General features: G+C 42.3%; 1 protein-coding gene across 1 annotated transcript; it reads left to right on the top strand.

Moving 5' to 3' along the window:
- The first annotated feature begins 729 nt into the window (after positions 1 to 729).
- On the top strand, positions 730 to 24,611 carry SFI1 (SFI1 centrin binding protein). Its single transcript, XM_054288541.1, is given in 31 exon segments — positions 730 to 1,014; positions 2,907 to 2,944; positions 2,947 to 3,128; positions 4,181 to 4,252; positions 5,925 to 6,032; positions 6,193 to 6,287; positions 7,774 to 7,891; positions 8,541 to 8,643; positions 9,579 to 9,735; positions 10,503 to 10,664; positions 11,077 to 11,147; positions 11,868 to 11,960; positions 12,313 to 12,410; positions 12,699 to 12,780; positions 13,710 to 13,888; positions 14,115 to 14,190; positions 14,933 to 15,028; positions 15,460 to 15,536; positions 16,196 to 16,298; positions 16,785 to 16,881; positions 17,506 to 17,666; positions 18,061 to 18,135; positions 18,419 to 18,493; positions 18,856 to 19,029; positions 19,829 to 19,962; positions 20,879 to 20,974; positions 21,155 to 21,407; positions 22,075 to 22,222; positions 22,959 to 23,082; positions 23,768 to 23,870; positions 24,378 to 24,611. Coding segments are annotated over 31 exon segments (3,591 nt in total). The 5' UTR covers positions 730 to 881; the 3' UTR covers positions 24,486 to 24,611.
- Positions 24,612 to 24,617: the final 6 nt, after the last annotated feature.

Raw genomic sequence — 24,617 nt, 5'->3', positions numbered from 1 at the left:
GGGGCGGCTGCCGCGGCCCCCTCACGGCGGGGCTGTGGAGCAGCGTCGTGTGGGTCTCCAGTGTTTGTCCATCCACACAAAAAGCGTTCAGGGTACAGTTACCTGCTGAGGGGAATCTCGTGCAGTAAAACTCCAGAAAAATCTTAGAGGGTTTTGGTTTGTTTTTAAGCTGGTTTTGTTTGCTTTCGCTGTTGGTTGGGTTTGGTGGGGTTTTTTTAATGTGGGTTGCTTTTAATTTTTGGGGGCTTTTTTTGTTTGTTTTTTCCCCTGTTTTTTTTTTGTTTGTTTGTTTTTTGTTTTTTTTTCTGGGGCGAGGATTTTTTGCTATCACACCCTAACCAATGCTTATAGAAGAATCCACTTTGGGCCTCACACTTAAAGGGAGATGCCTGGCCATAATTCCAGGTGCTTTCACAGAGTCATATTCTTCCTGGGAAGTTACAGGGTTCCATGCATAGGGATGTTCTCAATGGAGCTAGGTGGAAGTCATTGTTTTCTTCATTTCTAAGTGCTTGTGAAGGAGAGAAACGTAGTATTGAAAAAAAAAAAACAAGAAACCAACAGGTGAAAAGGAATCAGCTGCTGATGGTATCACTCTTGGTTATTAATTTATTTTTAAGTAGTGGGCACATAACTTGGAGTAGTTTACTTTTTACAGCACCTTTCTAGCACATTTTTGTTAAGGTGAACAGAATTGCTGCCTTAGGATTCAAATAGTTATCACTTTATTACCATTAGATTACGCCAGCACAGTGTTGCTCAGACACACAGATGCTTTTCATGTTAAACATCTGGAATTGTATTATGCTGCTTGAGTGCAGCATAAGTCTGAGTGGAAATCATGTCATTTCTATGATACAGACTGCATTTAGCATAGATCCATGGTTGGATTCATCACAAGTAACAGGCACCAACTCATGCTTTGTCCACAGTTAGTAAACAACATTGCAGAGCAGAAAGTGCATTTGAACTGCAGGCTTGGAGCTACAGTGAAATGGAGAAATTCAGGGGAAGGTAAGCAGTAATAGAATGCTACTATGTTAAAGACTTCAGCAGTCATTTATTTTTTATTTATGACATTTTAAGATTCCCATGGGACAGAAGAAGTTGAATTGAGCCCCTCTCACAGAAGGGCTTATTAGTCTCTATGGAACTTTGTTAGCCAGAAAATGTTCCTCTTAAAAGCAAAGTAAAAAACTAAAAAACACCTAACTCCCAACGTGATCATGGTACACAACTTTATGTAGGTTTACATTATCTTTACATTTACTTATAAAACTGATGTGCTTGAGCTTGAGCTATTAGACTGGAGCATAAGGTACTTGGACACAGCTGTTGGCCCAAGCAGAGATTTACTCCATGTTAGTTCTCTCATTCTTCCCATGCTTTTGTTTTCTAACTTTAAAAGGGAGAAATGATCCTTCTTTGACTCTTGTTTTTCATGGTCACTTACTATAAATTTTGGGGGACATAGGCTGTTATCATTAAATATATGCAGCACATAATAGTGTTCCAATTAGAGAAATAACCTGTTTAAAAGTACGTATGTTGGAAAATTATTAGATATTCTCACACCTTGGACTTTCATACCAAACTTTTGCATGTTTTACCCAGGTTAGATTTTTTCAGTTCCTTTGTGTAAGGTTGTCATTGCCTGTGGTCAGACCAGGTTTATCTTTGGGACAGATGAAATAGTTTAAAAGGGAGTTGGGCCTAATAGGTGTGTACAAGAACTTGTGCTGAAAACTGTTTTACATCAATTTTAACGTGCCTGGAACTCCTCTTCAAACATACATAGAGTTGCCTCAACAACACATCTTGATGTGAACAGAATTCTTTTTTCTGCTGGACAGGGCCTACCCCTTTCAGAAAACATTCAGATAATATTTTATAGAACAAGAATTTCTCACACAAAATACAGGTCTTGTTTTCTTCCATTAACTTTTATTTTTAACTCTCTGTACCCTGCTGGAACAAGCCAAAAATACTGTATTTCCTCCCAGTGATTTGTTGTTAGTAGTGGTTATTCAGGTGAACTTTTGAAACTTGCATTGTTCCAGTCACTTTGTGAAAACAACATTTTTTTCTGGCTGCAGCCATGTTTTCCCTAGCTCAGTTCAGGAGATCTTTAGGGTGAGATTTCAGATTATCCTCTTCTGTTGCCGCTTCTGGAACTCAAGAATGTGTTTGTGTTTCTAATGTGCAAATTTTCAGGGTGGTGGCAGCATTTGTTTTGGGAAAGAAGCTTCAATGGAACCGGTGCAGCAAGTTTTATCTGCATAGGTTTTTTTTTTTATCCTTGTTTTCAGAAAATTACAAAGAAAAAATATTTAGAATTCATAAAAACACACTTGTTATTCTTCAGATTAGAGCTACACGTGAAAGTAAACTGTGTGATAGAAAAATAGGTCTAATTTTGTTTTTTAATGATTAATATGTAAAAACAGGAAGATATTTTCAGTTGTTTTTTTTTTTTTTTAAGGAGAAACACAGTTAAAATATTAATAAAACTAGGAAAGAGCTTGTAAAAGAGCATTTTATGTTAAAATGGAAATCTCACTTCAGTTCACCAGTGCCCAAGAGAATTTATCAGCAGTAGGCAGAATACCTTGATATGTTTGGGACTAAAAGGCAGAAAACCACAATCAGAGCTTCTCTGTCAAGACACCCTGTGTGCACACAAATGCATTTCAGTGATTTCTCATTTCAGCTTTAGGGGAAAAAGAGTTGTCTGTGACATGATTGCACTGAAATGTATCTTCCTGGTTGTGTTGGGGAAAGTTTAAAATTCCAGATACTGAAAAACACCTGATAAACAATAAATGTTCTAGCATTTGTAGCTGTTGTGTTTGATTAGACACCTTTGTTACAGACCAAGCTATTGCAATAATGCCACTTCTTTGCAGGTAATACAGTTTTCCACAAAATATTTCTTCTTTCCTTTTAAGTTCAAAATCCCTGATGATGGATGAAATCCAGCAAGCACCTGAGCATCAAGTTCATGCAGCTGGACAATCTGTTGCTCCCCAGTCTGCAACACATGAATTTCAGGACAGAGGTCATGACAAACCAGGTCAAGATGGGTATACCCAGAGTCAAAGAAGAATGTTAAAAAAATTCCAAAGCAGGTGATAAGTACAAAACATATTTTTGACTAAATGAAGCAGGGGATCAGACCTGAAAGTGTCTGGGTTTAGTGGTACCAGTGCAGGTTGCAGTAGAAGTTTTAGTTCATGGCCATGGCAGACAGTTCTGAGAATGCCTTGTGGTAACATGAGGACGAGGATTGACAGTCAGATTTCAGGTATTTTTTACTTTCAAAGGCAAATTTAAAAATGGTTATTTAACAATATTCTTTGATACACTGCCAGGTGTCATGATTTCTTCTTGCCCTCCTCTAGTGTTTTTTATTTGATTTTTTTTTTTTTTTGTTAACCTTGACAAAGGTGGGATGTAATTGTGTAGAGATTGTGGGATGTAATTGTGTAGAGATTAAAAGCCCAACATTTGTTGAGCAGCTCAGACCTACTGAAGGAGTGAGGCCCCCTTTCCTGGCTGTGTGCTTTAACTAATTACCTTGTGGAGGTAATTACCTTGGTGCTTACCCTGTGCCAGCTGACTCTGAAATCCATTGGAAAAAAGAGAGGAAGGGTGATAGGGTCACAGTAACACACTAGGGAGCTGAGCTGCTGTTGGGAGAACCTTGTGGAGATGTGGAAGTGCTGAGGGGAGGTGGGAAGAAGGAAGATTTGCTGGCTTCAGGAAGGGCCAGACGTTAGATTGGCTCAGGTGTTCTGGGCTCAGCTGGTTGACTTGGGGGAACAGTGGTGTGACCACATTGAAACCTCAGAAGGGGCTCCCAGCCAGCCAGGGCACCTTGCTCAGCTGTATCACTGGGTGGAGAAGGGCTGCTTGGAGGGCATTTTGGGTGCCCAGCATTCCTAAAGAAGTGCATCCCAATTCAAGTGTTGCAGTGATGCTTGGGCCTCTTAATGCTTTATGAATTGCTGTGTTACAGGTACTGATTTCAGGGTCTAAATATTTCATATAGGCATTGATGTCTGAAAACTAGACCCTTAGTTTTATTAGTGAAACTCTAATAAAAATTCCTATTTTCACTACTGCCTGGGAATTTGCAGAGGAGGAGTACAAAAGCAACTAATCTTTCCTTGTGTTCCAGATACCTAGCAAGGAAGTTTTTCTGTCTCTGGGCAAAAATAACATTTGGACAAGTTCTCCCTTCCAAAGCCAGGTACATAAAATTACAGAACTCAGAGGTGGAGCTTTGTTGTTTGGTTGGTTTTTGTTTTGTATTTTTGTTTGTTTTGTTTTGGGGTTTATTTTGTTTTGGTTTTTTTTTAATGGCTTAGTGGTAAACCACTGGGCTAAGAGGGTACTGGCTGCCAAGAAAATATTTGGATATATTTTGAGATCACTTGAAAATTTTCTTTGGGTACCTGTCTTGCTCTTCTTTTTTTTTGTTTGTTTTTAATAATCATGGTTAAGTTTTTGTTAGCCAAATTCATAGGAATTGTGTTTTGATAAAGTTGAGCAGTATGTGCATATAAATGATGGGATGTGATTGGGATACCTGCTTTAAATGTAACTATTTCCCAAAGTTATGATGACAGAGATTTCTCAGATTGTTCTGAATTGGAAAGGACCCACATGGATCATTAATTATTATTGTTTGCACTGTTGTTCTTAATGTATATCTGTGTATGTTTGTATCTGACTTGGAAATACCTGTGGCAGATAATTCCTTTCTGCTGTCAGTGTTGTGTGAGCTACTGAAACCCCATGCTTTGATATTCGTTTCTTGTTTTGCATTAATTTGCATGTTCATTCTTGCTTGACCACACCCTTGGGAACTGAAGCAGTTCCCAGTGGGAAGACTTGCATTTGGAATAAGATCAGGTCCTCAGTCATTCAGTTTCATTTTTCTGTATCAAACATATTCTGTTTCTGCCTTTGTTGGTAAATGGAAGAAGTCCTGTGAACCTCACCATTCCTCCTGTCCCATCCACTGAGCTGGCACTACTTTGGCTATCAATTCAGCTTGATGATGAATTTATTTTTTAAGGGGAATAGCTTTTATAAAGACCAGCAAGGAGCACAAGCAATAATGAATTGCCTTTCTAGATTTAGAAGTCCCCAGTTCTCCATAGCTGTAATACCTGTTAATGATGTGCAATACTGTTAATACACCAAGTTAAAAAAAAATGACATATAGTTTGTTTCTTTTTTCTTTTTTCCTTTTCTGCATGAGTGCTTGGAATGATTTAGCAGCTTGGCTTGGGGTAGGTGGCTGTAAATTACAGCTTGTGAGAGGATTGATTTGTTCCACTGAGAGACCTCTAGGATTCTGGGCCTAATTCTGCTGTTATTGCATGATAAAAACATCAGAGCATTATAAAATCTGTTGTAGCTTTTGTATTTATTTATATATATTTATTAATAAATATATTATATATTATATATTTATTATAAATATATATATATTTATTTATATATATATATAAAATATTTTGTGTTAAAATGGCAAAGAACAGGATTAGAAAGGAAAATACATATATTGTTATCTACTGTTCTGGTTGTTAAAGTAAAACACAGAACTGAGGATGAAAAATGTGAACAGGTCTCAAGTCAACTGATACTGAGATGTTTGACAAGTTAACAACATTGACTTTTATTCCTTGTCTTTATGTGAAGTATTTACAGTCAGTAGAGTGATTCTTGCAGTGCTTCATGGAGTCTTCAAATAAAGTGTCACAGTAGGGAAGTGGTTTTAAATGCAATTAGAGGTTGTTAGGCTAATCAGGCAAGCCTGGAGAAGAGGTGGTGTAATATTCATTAAAACTGATTTGTGATCACTCTGGAAATCTGTATGACGTTTCCTCTGTCCAAATCTTTCAACTGTTTAGATGTTTGTATGATCAGAAGATTCTTCAGAAAACTTTTGGAGAGTGGAAGGAGCAGTGGGCAGTTTGCAGAGACAAGAAGCTCAGCCTCAGAGCAGACCACCATTACAGGTTAGTGAAATGACTTCCCTTTGGGGTGTGTATGAGACATTTTCTGAAGGAGTTCTTAGTACCAGTGAGCAAGTTCCATCCATGGTACATCTAGGCCAAGAGCAATCTTTTCATTGCTTATTTTAATATTTTACTGAATGGCACTTATTTCATTTTTCAGGCATTTACTCCTTAATTTGGTATTCAAGGCTTGGAGAGCGTATGTATGCCAACAGCAAGGCAAGAGGAACAAGTTTTATGTTGCAGAGTCTCATGGTAAGTGAAGTGATGGTAATTACCAGTATCTGGGGACATACTGAGATGGGAGTATCCACAGGGAATTTTTATCCACAATCTGTGTCCCCTGTGCCTGTTTGCCCCCTGAGCTCCCCCACCCCATGGCAGTGCAGTGCTTGCAGGAGCAGATGGCCGGGGGTTCTGTTATAGGGGTGTAGCTATATAGTTATTTAGGGATGCCAGTGAATAAGCTTAAGAGCCTCTCCATCTGCTCTGGATTGCTCTGGTTGTTTTTGAGCTGGTGGCTTGATTTTTGGTTGTTTGTTTTTTTTACTTAATCACAATATGTTTTCGAGTAGATGTTTTTTGATTGAATGTTTTACTGGAATTCTCTGTCAACTTTTGCTGTAGATATTAGATAGTAATTCCCTGTGCTTTTAACAGCACTTATTTTATATCTATTGACTGTTCCTTCCAGCTTGTGTCTTGCAATTGAAAGAAGCCCAAACTTTTGAAGAGCCCCTTGTCTTATTGTTGGGGTTCTTTGCTTTGCAAGGGATTTGACTTGGAGCTGTCTGGTAGCAACTTTCTTGGGTTCAGGGAATATATTTTGCTGAAGGGAGGTTGACCCTCATTTAAAGATGATACTGAGGTTTTGTTCTGTGCTGGTTTGCAGAATAAGTTAACTGCTCTCTTTGCACATGAACATAGCTTCAGTGTGTCCTAGAGACTGGCACCTTTGGACACAAACTGTCAGGCTATCCAGACTTCTTTCTGACTGAGTGAGGCCAGAGTATTTACAACAGAAGCTGTGTGTTACTTGGTCAAAAATAGGAAAAGGTGACCTGTATCAAGGTAGGTTAATGCTTGATTCACAAGGAAATCCTAAAAAAGGAAAAGTCTGTGGTTCTTTTATGTGTGTGTGTGAAGTGGCGTAGAATCAATGAGAGTTTTTCTAATAAAATTGCTTTAGTAGTGTCAGTTCTGACAAGCCAACCTGCTGTGAGGAGAATATGCAGAGTGCTGCACTAAGTGGTAAGCTGGAATTTGTGACACCATTTCTGTTTTTAGCTGCACGACCAGCCTGCTAAATAAAGTTGACTTGTTTCTGGTTCATTTCTCTGCTTGTAGGAGAGAATAACTCTTGAAAAGCAGCTGATGAACCTGATACACTTTTTTTTTTTTTAAAAACCCAAAGAGAATCCTCTCATTCTTACCCAGTAGAGTCGTTATGCTGACTATTGTTCTACAGTTATGTCCCCATGAGCACTGAAGGCCGAGCGGTTCTCGGCCATTGTCCGATCATTCACGCTGCTCTGCACAAGTGGCTGGACCGAGCTGTCAGCGATTCTGAGGCTTCTCACTGGGGCGCCCTCGGCCAGAGGGAGGGTCGCTGTCATTTCAGGCTTTTCCACAAGGTGTCCCTGCAGGTTGAGGACACAGAGTCGGGGGTGAGCTGTGGTGGAGTGGTTGAGATGTGCCAGATTACAGAATTTAAGATGATGCCGTTTTTTGTCGTGCACAGCAAAGAAACAAACTCTGCTCAGGACCTGGCAGCGCTGGCTGGTTTATGTTGATGTTCAAAGGACAAAACATGGGATGCAGTCTGTGGCACTGGCATTCAGGAAAAGGAGCTGTTTGAGGTAAGGATGGAATACAAACAGGCAGAGAGGCACTGACCATAAGGCCTTGGCTTTTATCTGTGTTATGTTATCTTTTCCTAAAAGATAAAAAGTCACACCTTGACTTTGTTTGGTGTTTGATTTTTCTTCAAGAATTCTTTTTCTTTCTGGGATTTGTGAGGTCTTCTGGCACAGCCATAGACTGTGAATTTAAGACAGATTATATAGCAGCTTTCCAATGCCTAATGGAGCCTACAGGAAGGCTGGAGAGTGACTTTTTTGCAAGGGCATGCAGTGAGAGGACAAGGGGGAATGGCTTTAGGTTGAAAGAGGGTAGATTTAGATTGAATATTAGGAAGAAATTCTTTACTCTGAGGGTGGTGAGGCACTGAAATCTGGAGATTACCCAGAGATGATGTTGATGCCCCATCCCTGGAAGCATTCAAGGTCAGTTTGGATGGGACTTGGAGCAGTGTGGGGAATGGAAAGTGTCTCTGCCCATGGCAGGGGGTTGGAACAAGATGATCTTTAAGGTTCTTTCCAACCCAAACCCTTTGGTGTTTCTTAGAAAGGATTGTTGTTCATACCTTTTTCCAGTCAGATGAAAATGATTTCTTGCACCAAATGATGGCACCTCTGTTTGAACTTGTCTGTAACATTGTTTTGGCAGCATTTCATGGGCAGTGTGGAGAAGACAACACTACCAGAAATGCTCTGGACATAAAATGAATATTTTGGCTCTGCAGCATTGGGCCCAGAGCCTGCAGTTTCGAGTAAGTCTCAGGAGCTTCAGCTACTGCCATTTCTAATGTTTAAGTTGCACACATGTGAAAATGTTGCAGATGAATAAAAATTGGGCCTTGTACTTATTTACTTTGAAAATTGCAGTACTTCTGATGGAATATCTTATCAGGACATGGGGAAATGGAATGAAGCGGTGTCAGGGCAGGTTCAGACTGGACATTAGGAAAAGGATCTTCCTGAGAGGGTGGTCAGTCCCTGGAACAGGGAAGGGGTTACAGCACCAAACCTGTCAGAGTTCAAGGTGCATCAAGTCCAGCTTCCTTCTTCTTGCAGGACTACCTAAAACTAAATCAGATGACTGAGAGTGTTGTCCAGGTTGATCTTAGCTGAAGTGAAAACAGCATGGGCTTCTTTTTTTCTTTCACCTAAACTGTGGCTTTTTGTCCATTTCATTAAAAAGAAGGGATGTATTTAATTTGACCTGCACTGTAAGATGCAACATGGCAAATGCACTGTAAAATGCAACATGGAAATTGACCTGCACTGTAAGATGCAACAATACTGGTTTAGGACAGTGTTCTGCTAAGGAAAGAAACTTGTGACTTATGAAGTCTTATAGTATCTCATGATGGGATTCCCTTTTATATGAAAATAATCTGAAAGAAAGCCTGTTGGCAAAACTATTATATTGGTCTTTTTAATGGGAAAAAGTGTGAAGGTACTTAAAAGAGTGAAAAAATCTTTGACACTTTTGATCCTGACATTCCTTTGGTGTTTGTTTGGGTTTTGTTGGGTTTTTTCCCCTTTTTTGGGAGGGAACCTCATTGCTCGTGGCTTTCACCTTTAGAACTTAAATGGAATTTCTTATTGCATGTGTGTTCTTCCTCTCCTCCTCTTTGTTCTACTTCCCTAATCTTGTTTGTTTTTTCCCCTTACTGCCCTTGTCCCTTAATTGTTCCTTCAGGCTTGGTTGCAGTGGCGAGAGCTCTATTTACACACCCAGAATGAAAAGCAGAAGGACACCAGGGCAGTAACTCACCATCAGCACTGGGAGTTGAGGAGGTGCATGGGAGCATGGCTGGGATACCTGAACCTCCACAGAGTAAAGAAACGCCAGAATGGTGAGTGAAAGTGGTGAGGTGGGACAGAAAGGGCTCAGCCCCTTTGCTGAGGGCATGGTCGTCGCTTTTTCTGTTCTGGGAGACACTGCAATGTCTCTGCACACCCAGGTCATGAGATGCAGCTTGGTCTGTACACTGTGACAGACCTGGCTTAGCTCACATGCTGGACTGTCAGGAAAATCACCTGCTTTCCACAAGATTTAAAAGAAAATGCTTTACAGTTCCCTTGATGAAAGCTTGCATATTGTCTCTTAAATTTTGATTGAGATATCTGTGAGAAGGATGTATTCAAGACTTTGATCAGTCTGTGGATTTTCTTGATAGTCAGTCAAATCACAACTCCTTATAGGATGGTAAAGGTTCTTACACCAGCTCCTTTGTTTCTTCCCTTGAATGGGAATGAGTTCAGATATTTGTATGAATTGCTTTTTGATTGGTTGCAGTGGAAAAGAATTTAGCTTGGCTGTGTAGGAATTAGTAATAGGAGCATGCTGAAATGTAAGCAAGTTTGATTATGTTGCACAAGTAATACATTGTCCTAATTTCCCTCTCCTAAGCCAGCACAGCAGGTTACTGCTTTAAAACTGCCTTTGTGATCAATAGGAGGAATGTGATCTCTAGCTGAGCATTAATGTGAATTCTTGTAACCATTTCCCAGTGTTAGAGCTCATGTCACTTGTGAGCCAGTGGCTCAGGTGCCAGGATCTCACCTGATACAATGAGCCTGGGACAGAACAAGCCATGGGTGATTTGTGTTTGTCTTGCAGAGCTGGCCCAGGAGTTCCACAGGAGCAGGAGGCTCCAGAGGTGCTTTTCCAACTGGCAGCTGGCGTGGGAGTGCAGGATGAGAATGCGTGCTCATGGAAGGGACCTGGAAAAAAAAGCAGCAAGGATTGCCTTATGGAGAGCCTTTGCACGCTGGAAGCATTGTATCCAGCCTGGGTTTGGTCCCTAGCAAAGCCACCTTAGAAACATTCCCACAGGGGGAAGATCCAGTTAATGAGCAGGAACATTGTGCAGTAGCACGAGTGACAACAAACATGTTGTCATTATGTGTATGTAATGCCACACTAACAATTCATTAAACTGTTGTAATTACAGTATGCTAGCAGCTGTATAAGAGTATATTACAGACTGCAGAAGATAATTTATGGTTGTTACTTAAGAGTGAATCAGAAACATATTGTAATAAGCCAGCAAAATCTAAGTTTTACTGTAGTCAAAACTTCTGCAGATAACAGTGCTGGACATTCAAACATTGAAGCAAATGTAGATGGAGATGCAGTGCCCCTCTGTGGGAGAAGATTGTTCTGTGTAAAAGAGACTTTAACTCAGTGACAGATGTTGTGCTGTGTGTGGAAGAGGGTCAGCAGTGTGAGCTGGCTGAAAAGCACTACAAGTGTCACCTGTTGGTAAGAGCCCTGTTATATGCTGGGTGGGAGGGCTGTGGAGGTCCCTGTAATACTGACAGTGGTGAGAGGGTGTTGGGTGGGAGGTACACCAGGTTTCTAAATTTCAGCTATTCTGAAATCTGCCAGCTGAATCCAAATGGGGAAATTGTGCTGATCTCCAGAGCAGTTATTCATTCATCTGGGAAACTGGTAAAGTAAATTGAGGGTGTTGGGTTACCAGCTCCCTGGTATTCCACCATGAGATTGCCTTTTCCCCTTGATTTTTTTTTATGCTGTTTGCTACAAGGATTATTTTTTCTCCTCTGCAGTAATGTGTGCATGGTGCTTTTCACATAAGACCAAAGATAGCTTGCTGCATGTTCAACTAGTTGATGTGTTGGGGTTTTGTTTAGATTTTAGGGTATTTTAAAGAAAAAATAAATCCCTGAAGGCTATCTGAAAGGTGGGCACAAGCAAGCCTCCAGCTTTTTGGAACTGAGCTATTTTCAAGGTTGGATCAGTACTGGCCATTAAAAGAATACCAATAAACTGGTTTGGATTGTGAAGTGAAAACAGTAGTGATTATAAGAGCAGGGTGATTAGTGATTTGAAGTAGGATGCTCTCATAATGCTGTTTACCATTTTCTGCCCCCACTCAAGAGATTCTAGGATTGTAGATCAGTTCTAAATTACCTGATTTGGATTACAAATGAAAGTTGTGTTTATTTCTTGTGGTTACAGGAACTTGGCCTTAAGGGTCTTCGGCAGAATGTCCTGGACACTCGTCTGCAGCGAATGAGAACAAACCTGTCATCCTGTCAGCATCGAGTTACAGTGAGTTGGACTTTGTGTCAGTTTGTCTTGAGCTGTCCTGTTGACTTCCACTGTCACCTGCAAAGTACTTTTTTATTACAGCAGTGGCTTTGTTCTGAAATACTAGTAGTCACAGAAAATTTGTGTGAATCAACTGCCACTCTTAGATATGTTTAGTTTTTCATTTCCCTGTGTTTATGGTGGAATTTTTCTTTTAGCAGAAAAACTTATAGGAGGTTAAAAAGTTTGGTCTTTGAAGCAGTGCAGGAGACAACCATTGCAGTATGCAGTTTCATTAGGATTTTAGCAATTTATTTATTAACATTCTTCTCCTCACTGGATACCTTTTGGGGGTTTTGTGTCTTTATTTCAGGTGCTGCAGAAGTACTGGAACTGTTGGAAGTCTCGTTTGGAAGAGAAGGAGGAAGAACAGCAGCAGGCCTTAACAGCAATGGCTCATGCTCGTTACAGGTATGCAAAGAAATATTAATACACACTTGTACAAATGTGGAATCTGTGGGCCTTTGGTTCTCTTATAAGTATGCTAATACCTTTGGGGACATGACTTGATGGCAGCTGCTCTGACATTTTCTGTGAGTAATGAAGAATTTACATCTTGTGCTTCTCTCTGGAATGTAAGAGGGAGATTGGTTAAGCCCAGATCTGAGGTTCATTTAGTCAGCTGACATTCATAAGACCAGTATGTTTTCTGAAGGAATTGTGTCCTGTGTGCTGACATTCTCCCTTTTTGTTTGCCAGGAGGGTGTTGATGAGACAGGTATTTGACACATGGCTGTTGAAAACCTGCAAGCTGCAAGGATATCGAATGGGAGAGAAGAAGGTAAATATAACTCTTGTATCTTGCTTAGGAAATAGAGGGGATGATTTTCATAGTCACTGTCTGTGAATATGAGTTAGCATGAGATGGACTTGGTGTAAATTCCATTTTCCCCGGTGAGGGATCAAGTCAGGGTAAAGAGATGACAACAAATATTTATTGATCACCTTTTTTAAGTTAAGCAGTTTGTTAATAATAGAATCAAGTCATTATTAGAGGATTGCCATTCACATAGTTCATTCACTTATTCCCTCACGGTGTGAATGTGTGTGTGCTCTCTCTCACAGAGTCTCATAGTTACTTTGTTGAATTAATAATAATAATACTAAATGGCCAACCCCAGTCATTTAAGAAGTGCAGGGTTGTGCTAAGAAATTAGCTGCTTCTAGGTAGGTGTCCATAAAGTTTTTATATGGCCCTTTCATTTTTTTAGGGGGGTGTATGTGTGTATATATATATATATATATATATACACACACACATGTATATGGTCCTGGAGTATTCACATGTAGCAGCCACTGTGGCCTTCATGTGCTCTCTTACACAACTCCAAGTTGCCAGTAGCATGTGTGGGTGTCTTTGTGCAGATATGGCTCACCCTTGGTGGAGGGAGGTTATCAGTTCTTGTACATTCAACAGGACTGGTTTCTGGAATTTATCAGTCCTTAGGAGTCCTTCACATGCTGTTTATCAGCTCGTGTTTTTCCTCTCTTTGGCTTGCTAGTTTTTGGTAACAGCTCCTCCACCCGCATGCACACAGGTACCTGCAGAGCATGTTGCATAGCCTCACCACGGAGGGGCTTTGGTGGTGTGTCCATTGCTGTTCAACCTCAGAAAGCAAACACTGGACAGTTCTGTGCATGCCATCTTTAAGGAGGTGTTTCCTGTAGGTGCCTGTGCTGTGCATTCATTGCCTCCCTCCCTCCATTCAGGCCATGCTCCATTTCCAAAGGCGGCTCTTGCGCTGCTCCTGGTGCTGCTGGCGGGGAAGAGCAGCTGCACGGCTGGAGGAGCAGGAGGGCTTGGCCCGTGCAGGAGAGCACTACAGTAACCAGCTGCTGCTAAAGGCCTTCTGTCTGTGGAGACAGAAGACTCAGGAGAGAGAAACAGAGTAAGATTTGTTTTGAAACAGAGAATGATTTGGATTGGCTCTCTGGCAACCTACTTTGGAGAGCATTTAATTCACAATGGTGCTCACTCCTTTTTGTGCTTTAGAGTCTACTAAGTTGTCTTCAGTAAATCAATTACTGAAAATAACAACTGTGGACTCAAGTCTGTGCTAGAAGTGTCCAGTAACATGGATTGCATTGTAGGACAAATAATTATTTTTCTTATAGGAGGCTTAAGGAGACAAAAGCATTAAGATTTCACTGTTCAAAGTGTCTGCAGCAGACTTGGAACAAGTGGAGAGAGGTGAGAGAGTTAGCAGATGGGAAAGAGCATGAAGCCTTCTTGTTATGTTTGAATTGCTTGTACCCATATGGCTAGAAGTTAAATTGTTTATTTTAAACACTAGTCATTCCTAAGCTCTCCTCCCTTTTCATGTGGATAAAACCAGTTTGGTGTGGGTGGAACCGGAACTGTGTAGGGAGAAGAGAGAATTCTTTTTGTTCATATATGTAGATATGGTGAGAATAGGAATATAATTTAGATGTACCTGGGAATGTAATCAGAGTTAGTGTGATGAAATTGTCCCTGCCCAGTACTGGATGTGTCCTTCTCAAAAGTTAGAAGTTTGCAGCCAGGCCTTTGTGTATGACCTGTATTTGTGTTACAGGATGTCACAAACACAGAATGCATTCATGCGGGCCCCTTTTCCTTACCATGATATGAGGTACCAGATGTGCCTTGCAGCATGTCTTGAAAATCTATGAGAAATTTTATAGTTGGAGCAGTGCAGACCTGTTAACTTGAGTGGTTTACATCAGTCTTCAAGAGGATTCCTACAAAGGGCAGGATAAAAAAGCACCTCAGCTAGACCCTTTGGGGACATAGCAGAGTGAAGCACCAGTTTGAGTGAAAGCTGTTACAGCAAGGTGAAGGATTGAGTCTCCAGAGAATGGGAAGGATCCTTTTCCCTCCTCTCTCTGCCATTACTTGTTTTCCCTCCTTCATGTGTATGTATTTTTGGTTTTTTTCCATTTTCTCCTCCTAGTACGTGGGACATCAGCGTGAGAAGTGGAGGAAGCTGGTGCAAGCAGACCTGCATTATCAGCATGTATTGCTGGGCAAGACCTTGGCAGCTTGGAAGGTAGGATGGAGCAGCCATTTTGAGGCACTTGTCTGTGTGTGCTGTAGTGTTTCAGTGAGAGCTGAAGAGCTCCCACTCTGCTTCACTGGAGGCACATACACACCACATGTGCAAGGTAGAATGGAGGCTCTTGTATGTAGGGCTGTATGAGCTCTGGCACTGCTTTTTGGAGCAGAAGAACCAAGGTAATTTTGTAGTACTGGTCATTGGTACATCACAGCTGGCATTAACTATTGTGTAGTGACTGCTTGCTACAGCAAAGCAGCATTTGATTTCAGTGGTTTGTGTTTTTTCCCCCTGTACTTTACTGCCAGTGCTACATATGAGTTACTTAGAGTTAGTTAGATGCTAGTAAGAGTTTCTAGATGTTTCCTCTCTTCACAGGCGTTAACAGTTGAGGTAAATTTACCTCTCAATACTATTTTTTCCAGATTTACCAACAAAACATACAGTGCATTCTGTACCAAGTAGCTGAGAAGGAGGAACAGCACACTCGACTGCTGCTGAGGTGAGCCTCTTCCTGGGCAGCATGAGAGAATGACTGCACTGCAGTCAAAATCATTTCTTCCTTTCACTGCCACCTCTGTAACTTTCTCAATGTTTGGTGCTGGGAATGGACCCTGCCATGCACTGAGAAAAAATTTTCTTTGTTTTCTGTTTCTTTGCATGAAGATCATCTAGCTAAAAGAAATCAACCTCTTTCTGTTTGCTATCTGTTTTGCTTGAATATTTTTTAAATCTGTTTAGTCCTGCAAGAGTCATCAGGCAGCAAACTGCATCATTTATGGTATTAACCACATCTGTTATGGTATTAAAGGAGCCTGGAAGATGCAGAGCCTCTCTTGCATTACAGCGAGGAGAGTGATTAAAGATACTATCACATTGCATTAGTTGTAGTTATTTAGTTACCTTATTTTAATGCTATAAAGCTGGAGTCACTTGCAGAGCCTGATTGGCTCATCTGAAGTTGCTGATTTCAGAATGTGTTCTGTTTTGCACTGCCTTCTCTTCAGCAGGACATGAAGGGGCAGATGTTGATTTGCATGACTAAGTTTATAGATGCAGCTGGTTTTGGTTCCCTTGTGAGTAGGAAAGTGCCAAATGAACAAGTGAGAATCTTTCTTAATGGCATTGTTTTTAACTTTTTGTGTGTGTTTTTGCCTTCAGAGAGGTGCTGTGTACATGGAGAGAGAATGCTCTTGCTCTTATACATGAATCTGAGGCAACTGCTCAGGCAGATGAGCACTACAGGAGAGCAGTCCTGTCAAAGGTAGGATCTGTACAGCAGGTGCCAAGGTCTCAGTACAGCTGCTGGCTCAGGCAGGGTTCAGATGATACAATTAGAAGGACCAAAAACTTAAATCTAAGAGCCACTACTAAGAGAGAGCTACAAAGTGGGACTCTCATCTTGTTTTTACAGGTGTCTCTGAAAAAACTTGTCTCTTTGAGCTCATGGCTTTTTCTCTTCCTTCCTCTCATTCCTCAGAAGGAAGGAAAAACCAGTAGCATGATACAGCACAGTAGTATTGGTGAGTGGGGCAGGGAGGGGATGGATGAAAGAGAAGAACACCTTGAAAATTGCCAAGGGGACCCTCTGAAACACTTCTGCATTTAATTTGTAGGAAATTCTGTCTGCTGAGTCTTGTGAGGAATGAGGTGGAAATGGTTTTGTTACAATGATGGGGGGAGTACATTGTGTCCCCTGCCATTGCAGTGCCAGTCTGTGTCCCAGCTCCTGTTTGCATTGTGTCCTTAGGTGCTGCTGCAGTGGAGAGACACTGCCTGGCTACGAGCCTGTCACCGCCACCTGAAGGTGACAGCTGTGCTGGAGGCCAGAAAACAGCTGGATTTAGGTGAGCTGGTAGAGATGCTGAGCTCTCAAATGTCTGTGAATGAGCCACAAGCAGTGTGTTGTGTCATCTGTACAGATGAAGTGACTGGATGGTCTGTTGTTATAAAGGATGTCCCCACAGACTGGGGAGTGAATCTGCTGAATGCTGCTTGTGTTACTTTTGTTTCTCTGTTTGTTCTTTGTACTATATAATGGATGGTAGCACTTCCTTTCACAAAGAAATTTTCCATTACTAATTTTGAGAACCTCAGACATCTGTTTTGAGGGCAATACAAGTAGTCTTATCAATTACTGCTTCAGTCTTTCTCTGGTAATTCTTACTGAAAGACCCTCAAACTCTGCAAGCATTTTCATGGTACCATGGTACATTCTTGACACAAGGACTCAGAAGCACAGAGGGCTTTCCTAACGATTGTAAAGAATTGGCAGCAGGGAAGACTTGCAAGTCACAGCTCCCTGTGTGTTACATGAAATATTTCACAGTTCTTCCTATACTGAATGCTGTCAGTGTTGAGTGTTGTCCAAGTTGAGTATTGAAACAGTTGGGAAGAGTGATTGATCACTTGATACTCTGAGATTAATAATCTCCCTTTGGTAAATGAACTAATTTATCTTCCCCTAACAGTGCGTTTACAGAGCCTGTTCCTGCACTGGAAGGAATCAATGAGGGAGTCTCTGATGCTGAGGGCTCAGCACCACAGGGCAGCACAGCACCACCAGCAGCACCTGCTCCAGAAGTACCTGGTGAAATGGAAACATTATCATCAGCAGTGCCTTGGAAAAAAGGTGAGAAGGATCAGCAACCTCCCCAGCCTGTGGGGAGTTATGGGTATGGAGGAACACCCTGTGCTCCCTGCTGAAGGGAATGGCAGGCTGGGCTGAGAAGGAGCATGACAGATTTGTGTTCTGAGGAGGAAGGAGCATGGCAATGTCTTGCCTGAAGAAACTGATGGAAGTAACAGACTTAACAAGACAAGCTGAGCTTACTGTAAATGAAATCCCTGCTGGGCTTGTAGCTGTCTGCACATGGGGTTACACTGTAGGGCACTTGGGTATTGAGGGTGGCCTCAACAGAGCAAAGGGAGGGTGATAAAGGCTGTTTGCTAGCTGTTCTAATAGCATTTGGCTCAGATAAATGGGGTTTGTCTGCAAGTGACTCACTGTTTTGGTTGTCTTGCAGCTGCTGCAGAGAAGGGGAGATGAACTAATGACTCACAGACTCTGTTCTGCTTCCTTCTCTTGCTGGAAAACTCGGGTAAGGATTTTTGCCCTGGGTAGACACCTAGCTCCTTGCTAGTCATTCTGCCTTCTCCTTCATGTTCTGTTTACACAAGGACCAAGAAAACTTTATTTAAAGATTTTCAGGATTTTTTGGTTCATCTAGCACAAGAGACACCTTGCCATAGTCTGAGTGAGCTGAGGGTTTTCTGTTCTGGCTCTGCCATCACTTCCTCCTTGCTTGGTGCTTTGGTTGGCATTCCTGGTGTTGAGTATGTGAACTCCTAACCTGGTTGCTGTGCATTTTTTTCCCCTAATAGCTGTTGCAGCAGCAATGGGAAAAGCAGAAGACAGTGCAAGCATTGTGGCACTGGTCCCTTTCAGTGCAGAGAAAGGTAAGGGGCTGTGCAGGGCTGGGGCAGGCAAGTGAATTTGGTAATGTGCAGATTTGACTGCAGTCAGTAGAATGCACACTAAATGTCTGTTTCCTTTCCTCTTTGGGTTGCTGCATGTTATTTTGGGATGCTTGAAAACTCCGTAAAATTTCTTAGGGAAAAATGTGCATATTTTTTAATCAGTTATCTGGCCACAGATGACTTAAATCCCTGTCCCTTTGTCATTGTGGCAGTGTCCTGCTGTTGCTGCAGCTCTGCTTATTCCTATCCAGTGGAAGGGAGGGTGTTGTTGTCTGCAGGGGGAGTCCCTGGCCTGGAACCTGTGTGTGTAATACCCACAGCTCTCATTGTTCCTGTTGCAGGTGTTTGATGCTTGGCTCAGGTTTGCTAAGGGGCAACAGGAGAAGAAAGATGGCACTGAAAAAGTCACAGTTCACCACCCAGCTCCTTTGAGAGAAGGTGTAACCTGTGCCTTGAGAAACACTGTTGGCATCAAACAGCTGCAGGGACAGCTCCATACCCAGCCCCAGCTGGAGGTGAGAGAGAGAGATTGCTCAGATATCCAGAACTGGGCTGCTCTGCTCTGCTCTGTGTGTGTGTGTGTCTGTGCATGTATGGATCTTGGAGCTCCACATCCCAGCTATTGTTTAGATCCTACATATGCTTCTATCTCTGGTTCAAAGTATTTCATTCAGCTGAGACTAGAGGACTTCAGACTCACTAGGAACCTTTCCTAATGAAACTATTTTAAAACTGGCCATTTCTGCCACAGACAATACTCCTGATTGAAACCTTTGCATGTGGGTCAGGTCTCTAAATTCTGTGCTAGAATGAAGCATTAGAGACTTAGACTACATCTGATCTTGTTTTAGCTTCAGCATTGCTTATACCTTCATATGTGGGCTTGTGTCACTTCTGCCTTTGAGTATCAACCCAACCCTGTGTGTGAAAAGGATGCCTGTATTGACTGCTCTCTTCCTGCTTCTGGGCAGCATTCCCAGCTCTTTTCCAGCTTTTCAGGATACCAGCTGTTCCATTTGCTAATGTACAGCTTGCCTTGGTGCAGAAGTACTCAGTTAATTCTGCTCACCCAAATGTTACCACAGTGGAGCTCTTGATTTAGTATAGAGAGCTGGTATAGCTTGGAGGGCATCAGAAATCCTGGTTCCTTCTCCGTGGTGCTTCCTGCTCTCAGCCATCAGATGCTCTGCTATTCTTTGTGTTGGCAGGCAGCCTGCAGTCTTCACCAGTAGTGTATTGTTGTGCCATGCTGTGGAAACAGAGGCTCTCTCCCAGAAATTAAATAAGCCTTTTTCTTTTTTGCCACCCCTGGAGAAGCAAGTGACATTTAAAAGGCCTGATGTTAGTCCAGAGACAAGAGGACATTCATCAGGGGAAGAGCCATGGCCTTCAAAATGCAGACATCTACCTCTTCACCCTGCTGAGGGGGGCTCAGTGCTCCGTGGCCTGTGAGTGTAAATTTCCAGTCCCTCCCCTGTTTCTCTGGCATACAATTAACTTTGCATATATATAATTTATCTGTTTCATTTTTGTGTTTCCAAGTTTTCTCATTGATAACTTAGTTCCATGCATGCTCCTTAGCTCTGACTGCATCCTGTGGCTGAGGGTACAGAGTTATACAAGAGCTGCTGTGTAATGCAAACATCAGCCCACACCACAGGGAGGTATTTGTGACTGTACTTGCCAGTGACAGGTAGAACCAGCTCAGCTTCCACTTTGTGTTTCTCAAGGCAGAACTGAATTTGTGGAGCATTGGCCATTTGTCATAGGAGCAGTTATACAGAGAAACACTGAAAGATACCTTTGATGGGACTTCAGCCATTGGGAGAGCTTATCTTGCCCAAGTGGCCCAGTGTCACTGGAGCTCTTGTTTTTTGCACTGAAGTCACCTGATGAAATGATAAATATCAAGATCCTGGTGTACAGAAGCTGAAGTTCCTTCTTGCCCCTTTCTTTTCCCTGGGGAAGCTATTCCTTCAAAAATTCCTGTTGATTATGGGGCAGTTGCAAGGAAGAATTGTCTATGAATCTTCTCAGTGCAGGACAGGAACCCTGCAGGGAAATGAGATTGTAACTTCACATTGCTGTAAGCAAGTATATCTGCCAAAAAAAGAGCTTCTGCCCTGTTCAGTTGTGTCACTTCCACCATTCTTGGTGTTGGCCCCACCACTCACATGGTGAACTAGATTCTCACATTAATACAGGTTGATATTTAATCTTTAAGAATCAGAATTGCATGCAAGGAGAATGTTGCAGAGCAGGGATGAATAATGAAACAGGACTGTTTCTTTAGCTGCATCCAGCTGATGCCAGTTTACAATAATCATAAGTCTGGGGCATTCTTTGTTCTGGATTTCTTTTCAGAAATGCCATTCAACGAGCCAGGTTGCCACCCCGGAAGCCTGACTTCCCTCTGGAATCTCTAGAAAGCAAGGAACTGCTGGGACCTCCTTTTACTAGGTAGAAAATCTAATTTTAGAAGTAAAGAAAAGAGGGTGACTTACAGGGGGCATAGTAGAGCAGCTAATTGGAGAGCTGTATGCAAGGGAATGACAGGAGTCTCCCCTTTTTTGCACTGACCCCAAAGGACAAGACCAACAGGTTGCAGTGTATAGTGACCTTATCTTTCTTCCTGTACAGGTCAGAGGTGCCCTTTCAGCAAACATCTGTGAATAAATGTCCTGCACAGACTGGGAACTTAATGCTGACACCTCACATGGAAGAAAGTACCTGTAAATGTCTGTCTCAGATGGACAGTGCTGCTCATCCCCATCCCTCTCTCACTTGTGCTTCTCTCCCCCCATGGACACAGGACATGCACAGAGCTGGGCAGGGGCCAGAGCTGTGCTCTCCTGCATCTTTCATGTCCCACATGAGAGCTGGCTCAGAAGAGGTGAGTGAACTGCTGAAGGAACAGTTAGTGTGTGTACTGGGCTGCTGCCAGCAGGCCCATTGCTCACTGCTGTGTTTACTTGTGTTTCTTTTGAGCTGCCCTGGTTGAGCTGGTTTTCACTTATTCTAGCTGTGATCTTTAAAGCTGACCAAGGGAACTGCCTCTGAATGCCCAAGAACTGTTTGCCCCTAGTCTGAAGCAATCCACATGTGGGGTTCTGTATTTCATGCCTTTTCCTGGCCAGATCTTTTCCTAGCAAGTGATGTGAGGGTGCTGCTGCCTCTTGGGAGTTCAGAGAAGTTACAGTTTGTTGTCCAGATTGCAGAGATTTAAGAGAAACTCAGCTTAGGAGCAGTAGGTGTGTCTGAGAGCTTCAAAAAATTGAAGTTCACTTAACCTGCAAGTAGGTGCTTGCTTTTTGAACTCCTTGTTCCACACAGAATGGGAAGTTTTAATCTTGGTGAAATATCTCCATATAAAATATCTTCTAGAAATCAGAGTCCATCTTTAAGCTCTCCTTCTTCTGTGGGATTTGATGAGAGGGGCTCAGCACCTACAGGAGTTGTCTGAGTGGGAGTAGGACTGAGTAGGTCAAGCACATCCCACTTGTAGGGTTTACTTAAGAAAACCCTTTGAGGAAAACCCCAATATCATTCTGATCTTCCAGAGAGGAAGGCAGCCTGCCAATGGTCACAAAGGAGCCCATTCCCAAGACTCTCAACAGAATTCTGTGGAGAAGAAGTTGCCACCAAATTTGCAGCCACATTTGCTGTCATCTGAAGGCTTGGTGGGAAAAGGGAATCACCAGACTGCAGGTACATCCTCAGATCCAAACAGTAGCAATTGCTCATGCTCCTCTCTGATCTATGTGAGACTGCAAGTGTGACACAAAATGTGTGGGAGACAGGGCAACCTTGTGTGCCAGCATCAGGAGGTCAAGGGTACCAGTACTCCTTTCTGGGAAGGGAACTGCAGTTGTGTGGATTCTGCTAAAGCCCTGCTCTGGGCATTGAAGGATGGGAGCTGCTTGAACATTCTTTCAGCCAGAATGTGCTGAGGTGCTGGGGTGTTCACCTGCACAGCAGAACTTGTTCAGGAGGGAAGTTCATCCTGTAGAGCTCTCTGAGGTTTCCCTGTACTTACAGCATGGCTGTAAAGGGGACAGATGGTGTCTAAGCACCTCCCCTTGTGGTGTTTTAAATGACATCAGAGCATGACATTTGTTCAGCAGGACTACTGCACTTAATTACTTCTAGACTAAATTCTGAACAGGCCAAAACAGTATCTGTAGTACTGAGCCATCCACCAGAGCATTTTGTATCTTTCATGTGTTCAGACTGAGTCTTCAGGAACTTGTTCTGTTGTCAGAACTCCTGCCCTCTCACTGTACCTGATCCTTTGAGGTGAACAGGTGCATGTCACAGGGCAACCAAACACAGTTGGGAGGGTTCCTTTTTCCTGTCATTAAAAATATTTTCTGTTTTTTTAATATGAAGAAAGAGTGGATGTCTGTTCTACTTCCATTGCTTGTGCCTTATATCTTCCATTCAGCTGAAGGGAAAAAGAGGGAGCACAGTTCCAGAGAAGAAATGATGTTGGAGAGAAAGGTGGAAGTTGAACTCTGGCATATCCAGCAGCAGATGCAGTACTACTACAGCAGGAAGCAGGAACTCAAGTAATGCCCCTTTAGCCAGCCTTTCTTCATGCTGTCAACTCTGTTGCATTTTTTCTATGTATCTACCCTAGAAATAACTAGTCTGTTCACAGTAGAGCTGTGAATGAAACAGAGAAAACTTCCAGATTTTTATTTTCTCCTTTGGAGTTCACTCCAGGTGAAGGAGAGTTTGTGCATAACTACTTCTGTAGTCAGCCAAGAGGTTTAATTATACCTTTGGCAGCTCTTGCAGAAGCATGTCAGAGGTATCACTGGGTGTAATCAGGAGATAGTACAAATGAATAGGGCAGGGCAGTTGAAATTTAGCTTTTATCAAGAGGACTGAGCTTTTGCAGCTTTTAATTAAAAAAAAATTAAATATGGCTGGTATTTGATAACTGCTATACTAGAACAAGAAAACAGAAATGCTCAAGAGAAATGGGGCTTGGGGGGGATTTAACTGCCAGGAAAAGAAGAAGTCAGGGGCTAGAAGCAGAAGGTGGAGATGACAGTTTTCAGATTCCTCTGCTTTCCAGCGTCTTTTGGTGGTTTTTTGGTTTTTTTTACCTTTTAAAAAAGATTTTAACCATTGACTGGTTTGAGACAAAAATATGGGTCTCATTGCAAGTATCAATTGCAAGTCTAAGTTGGCTTAGACTGTTGAGCTCTTAATTTGGATAAGAATCCTTCTAATCCATTTTATCAGGTGGTGTCAGCAGCAGGCACAGATTCTGCAGCAGTGGCTGGAAATGAGCACGCAACCAGGAGCCCAAGATGGTGTGCAAGGAGTTCAGGAAGAATTGGGTCAGGTGTGTACACAGCATTTAAACTGAAGCTACTGAAGTGATTAGCACTGTGCCTAAAGGCTGATGGTAGCTGTGAGGAATTGTGTAGTAAGCCATTAGTAAAATGCCAAAGGAAATTTGTAGTCAGAAGTAGGCTGAGGAGCAGAAGAGGCTGTGTGGATGCCTCTTCCTGTTTGTTCAGAAATGTAACTCCTGCTCCAGCAGACCTTTCTGAGGCTATTTCCAAGCTATGGATCAAGCTTTCATAGACTCAATCTCAAAATTTTTTCTGCAATTTCTCAAGACAACTCCCTGTGTGCAAACTGGCCCTGCCTTCAGGCCCCAGGTTCACAGAGCCAGGTGTGGGTACTGGTACCTCTGAGCTGTTCCTCAGTGACACAATCTGCCACGTGCTGGCCCTCAAGTGAGACAACACAAAAGCTGCTGGGGCATCTCTTGCTGTCCAAAAGACTACATATTGTCTGACTGTACAAACTTATGTTGATGCTGATGCACTTGTGTTCCTTGCAGTTGCAGGTGAGGATCAGCACTCTCACCAAAGCACAGCTGGCTGAGAGACAGCACGTGCAGGCCCTGCTTGCCCGCCTGCGAGACATCCAGCTGGCCCTGGACCTGTAGGGTCTACCCACTGCCCAACTCAGGGGTAGGACTTTTTGCCCCTTTCATAGCAGGGGGCAATGGAAGAGATGTATCCATTCTCTTGGTTCTATGTATGGAACTTATATTTGATAAATTAAGTGAAAATAATTT

This window comes from Melozone crissalis, unplaced genomic scaffold, assembly GCF_028551555.1.
Source record: "Melozone crissalis strain CALT ecotype California unplaced genomic scaffold, PUWL_Pcris_2 ptg000063l_1, whole genome shotgun sequence".
Classification (NCBI taxonomy): Eukaryota; Metazoa; Chordata; class Aves; order Passeriformes; family Passerellidae; genus Melozone; species Melozone crissalis.
This window is presented reverse-complemented; position numbering and strand designations above follow the sequence as displayed.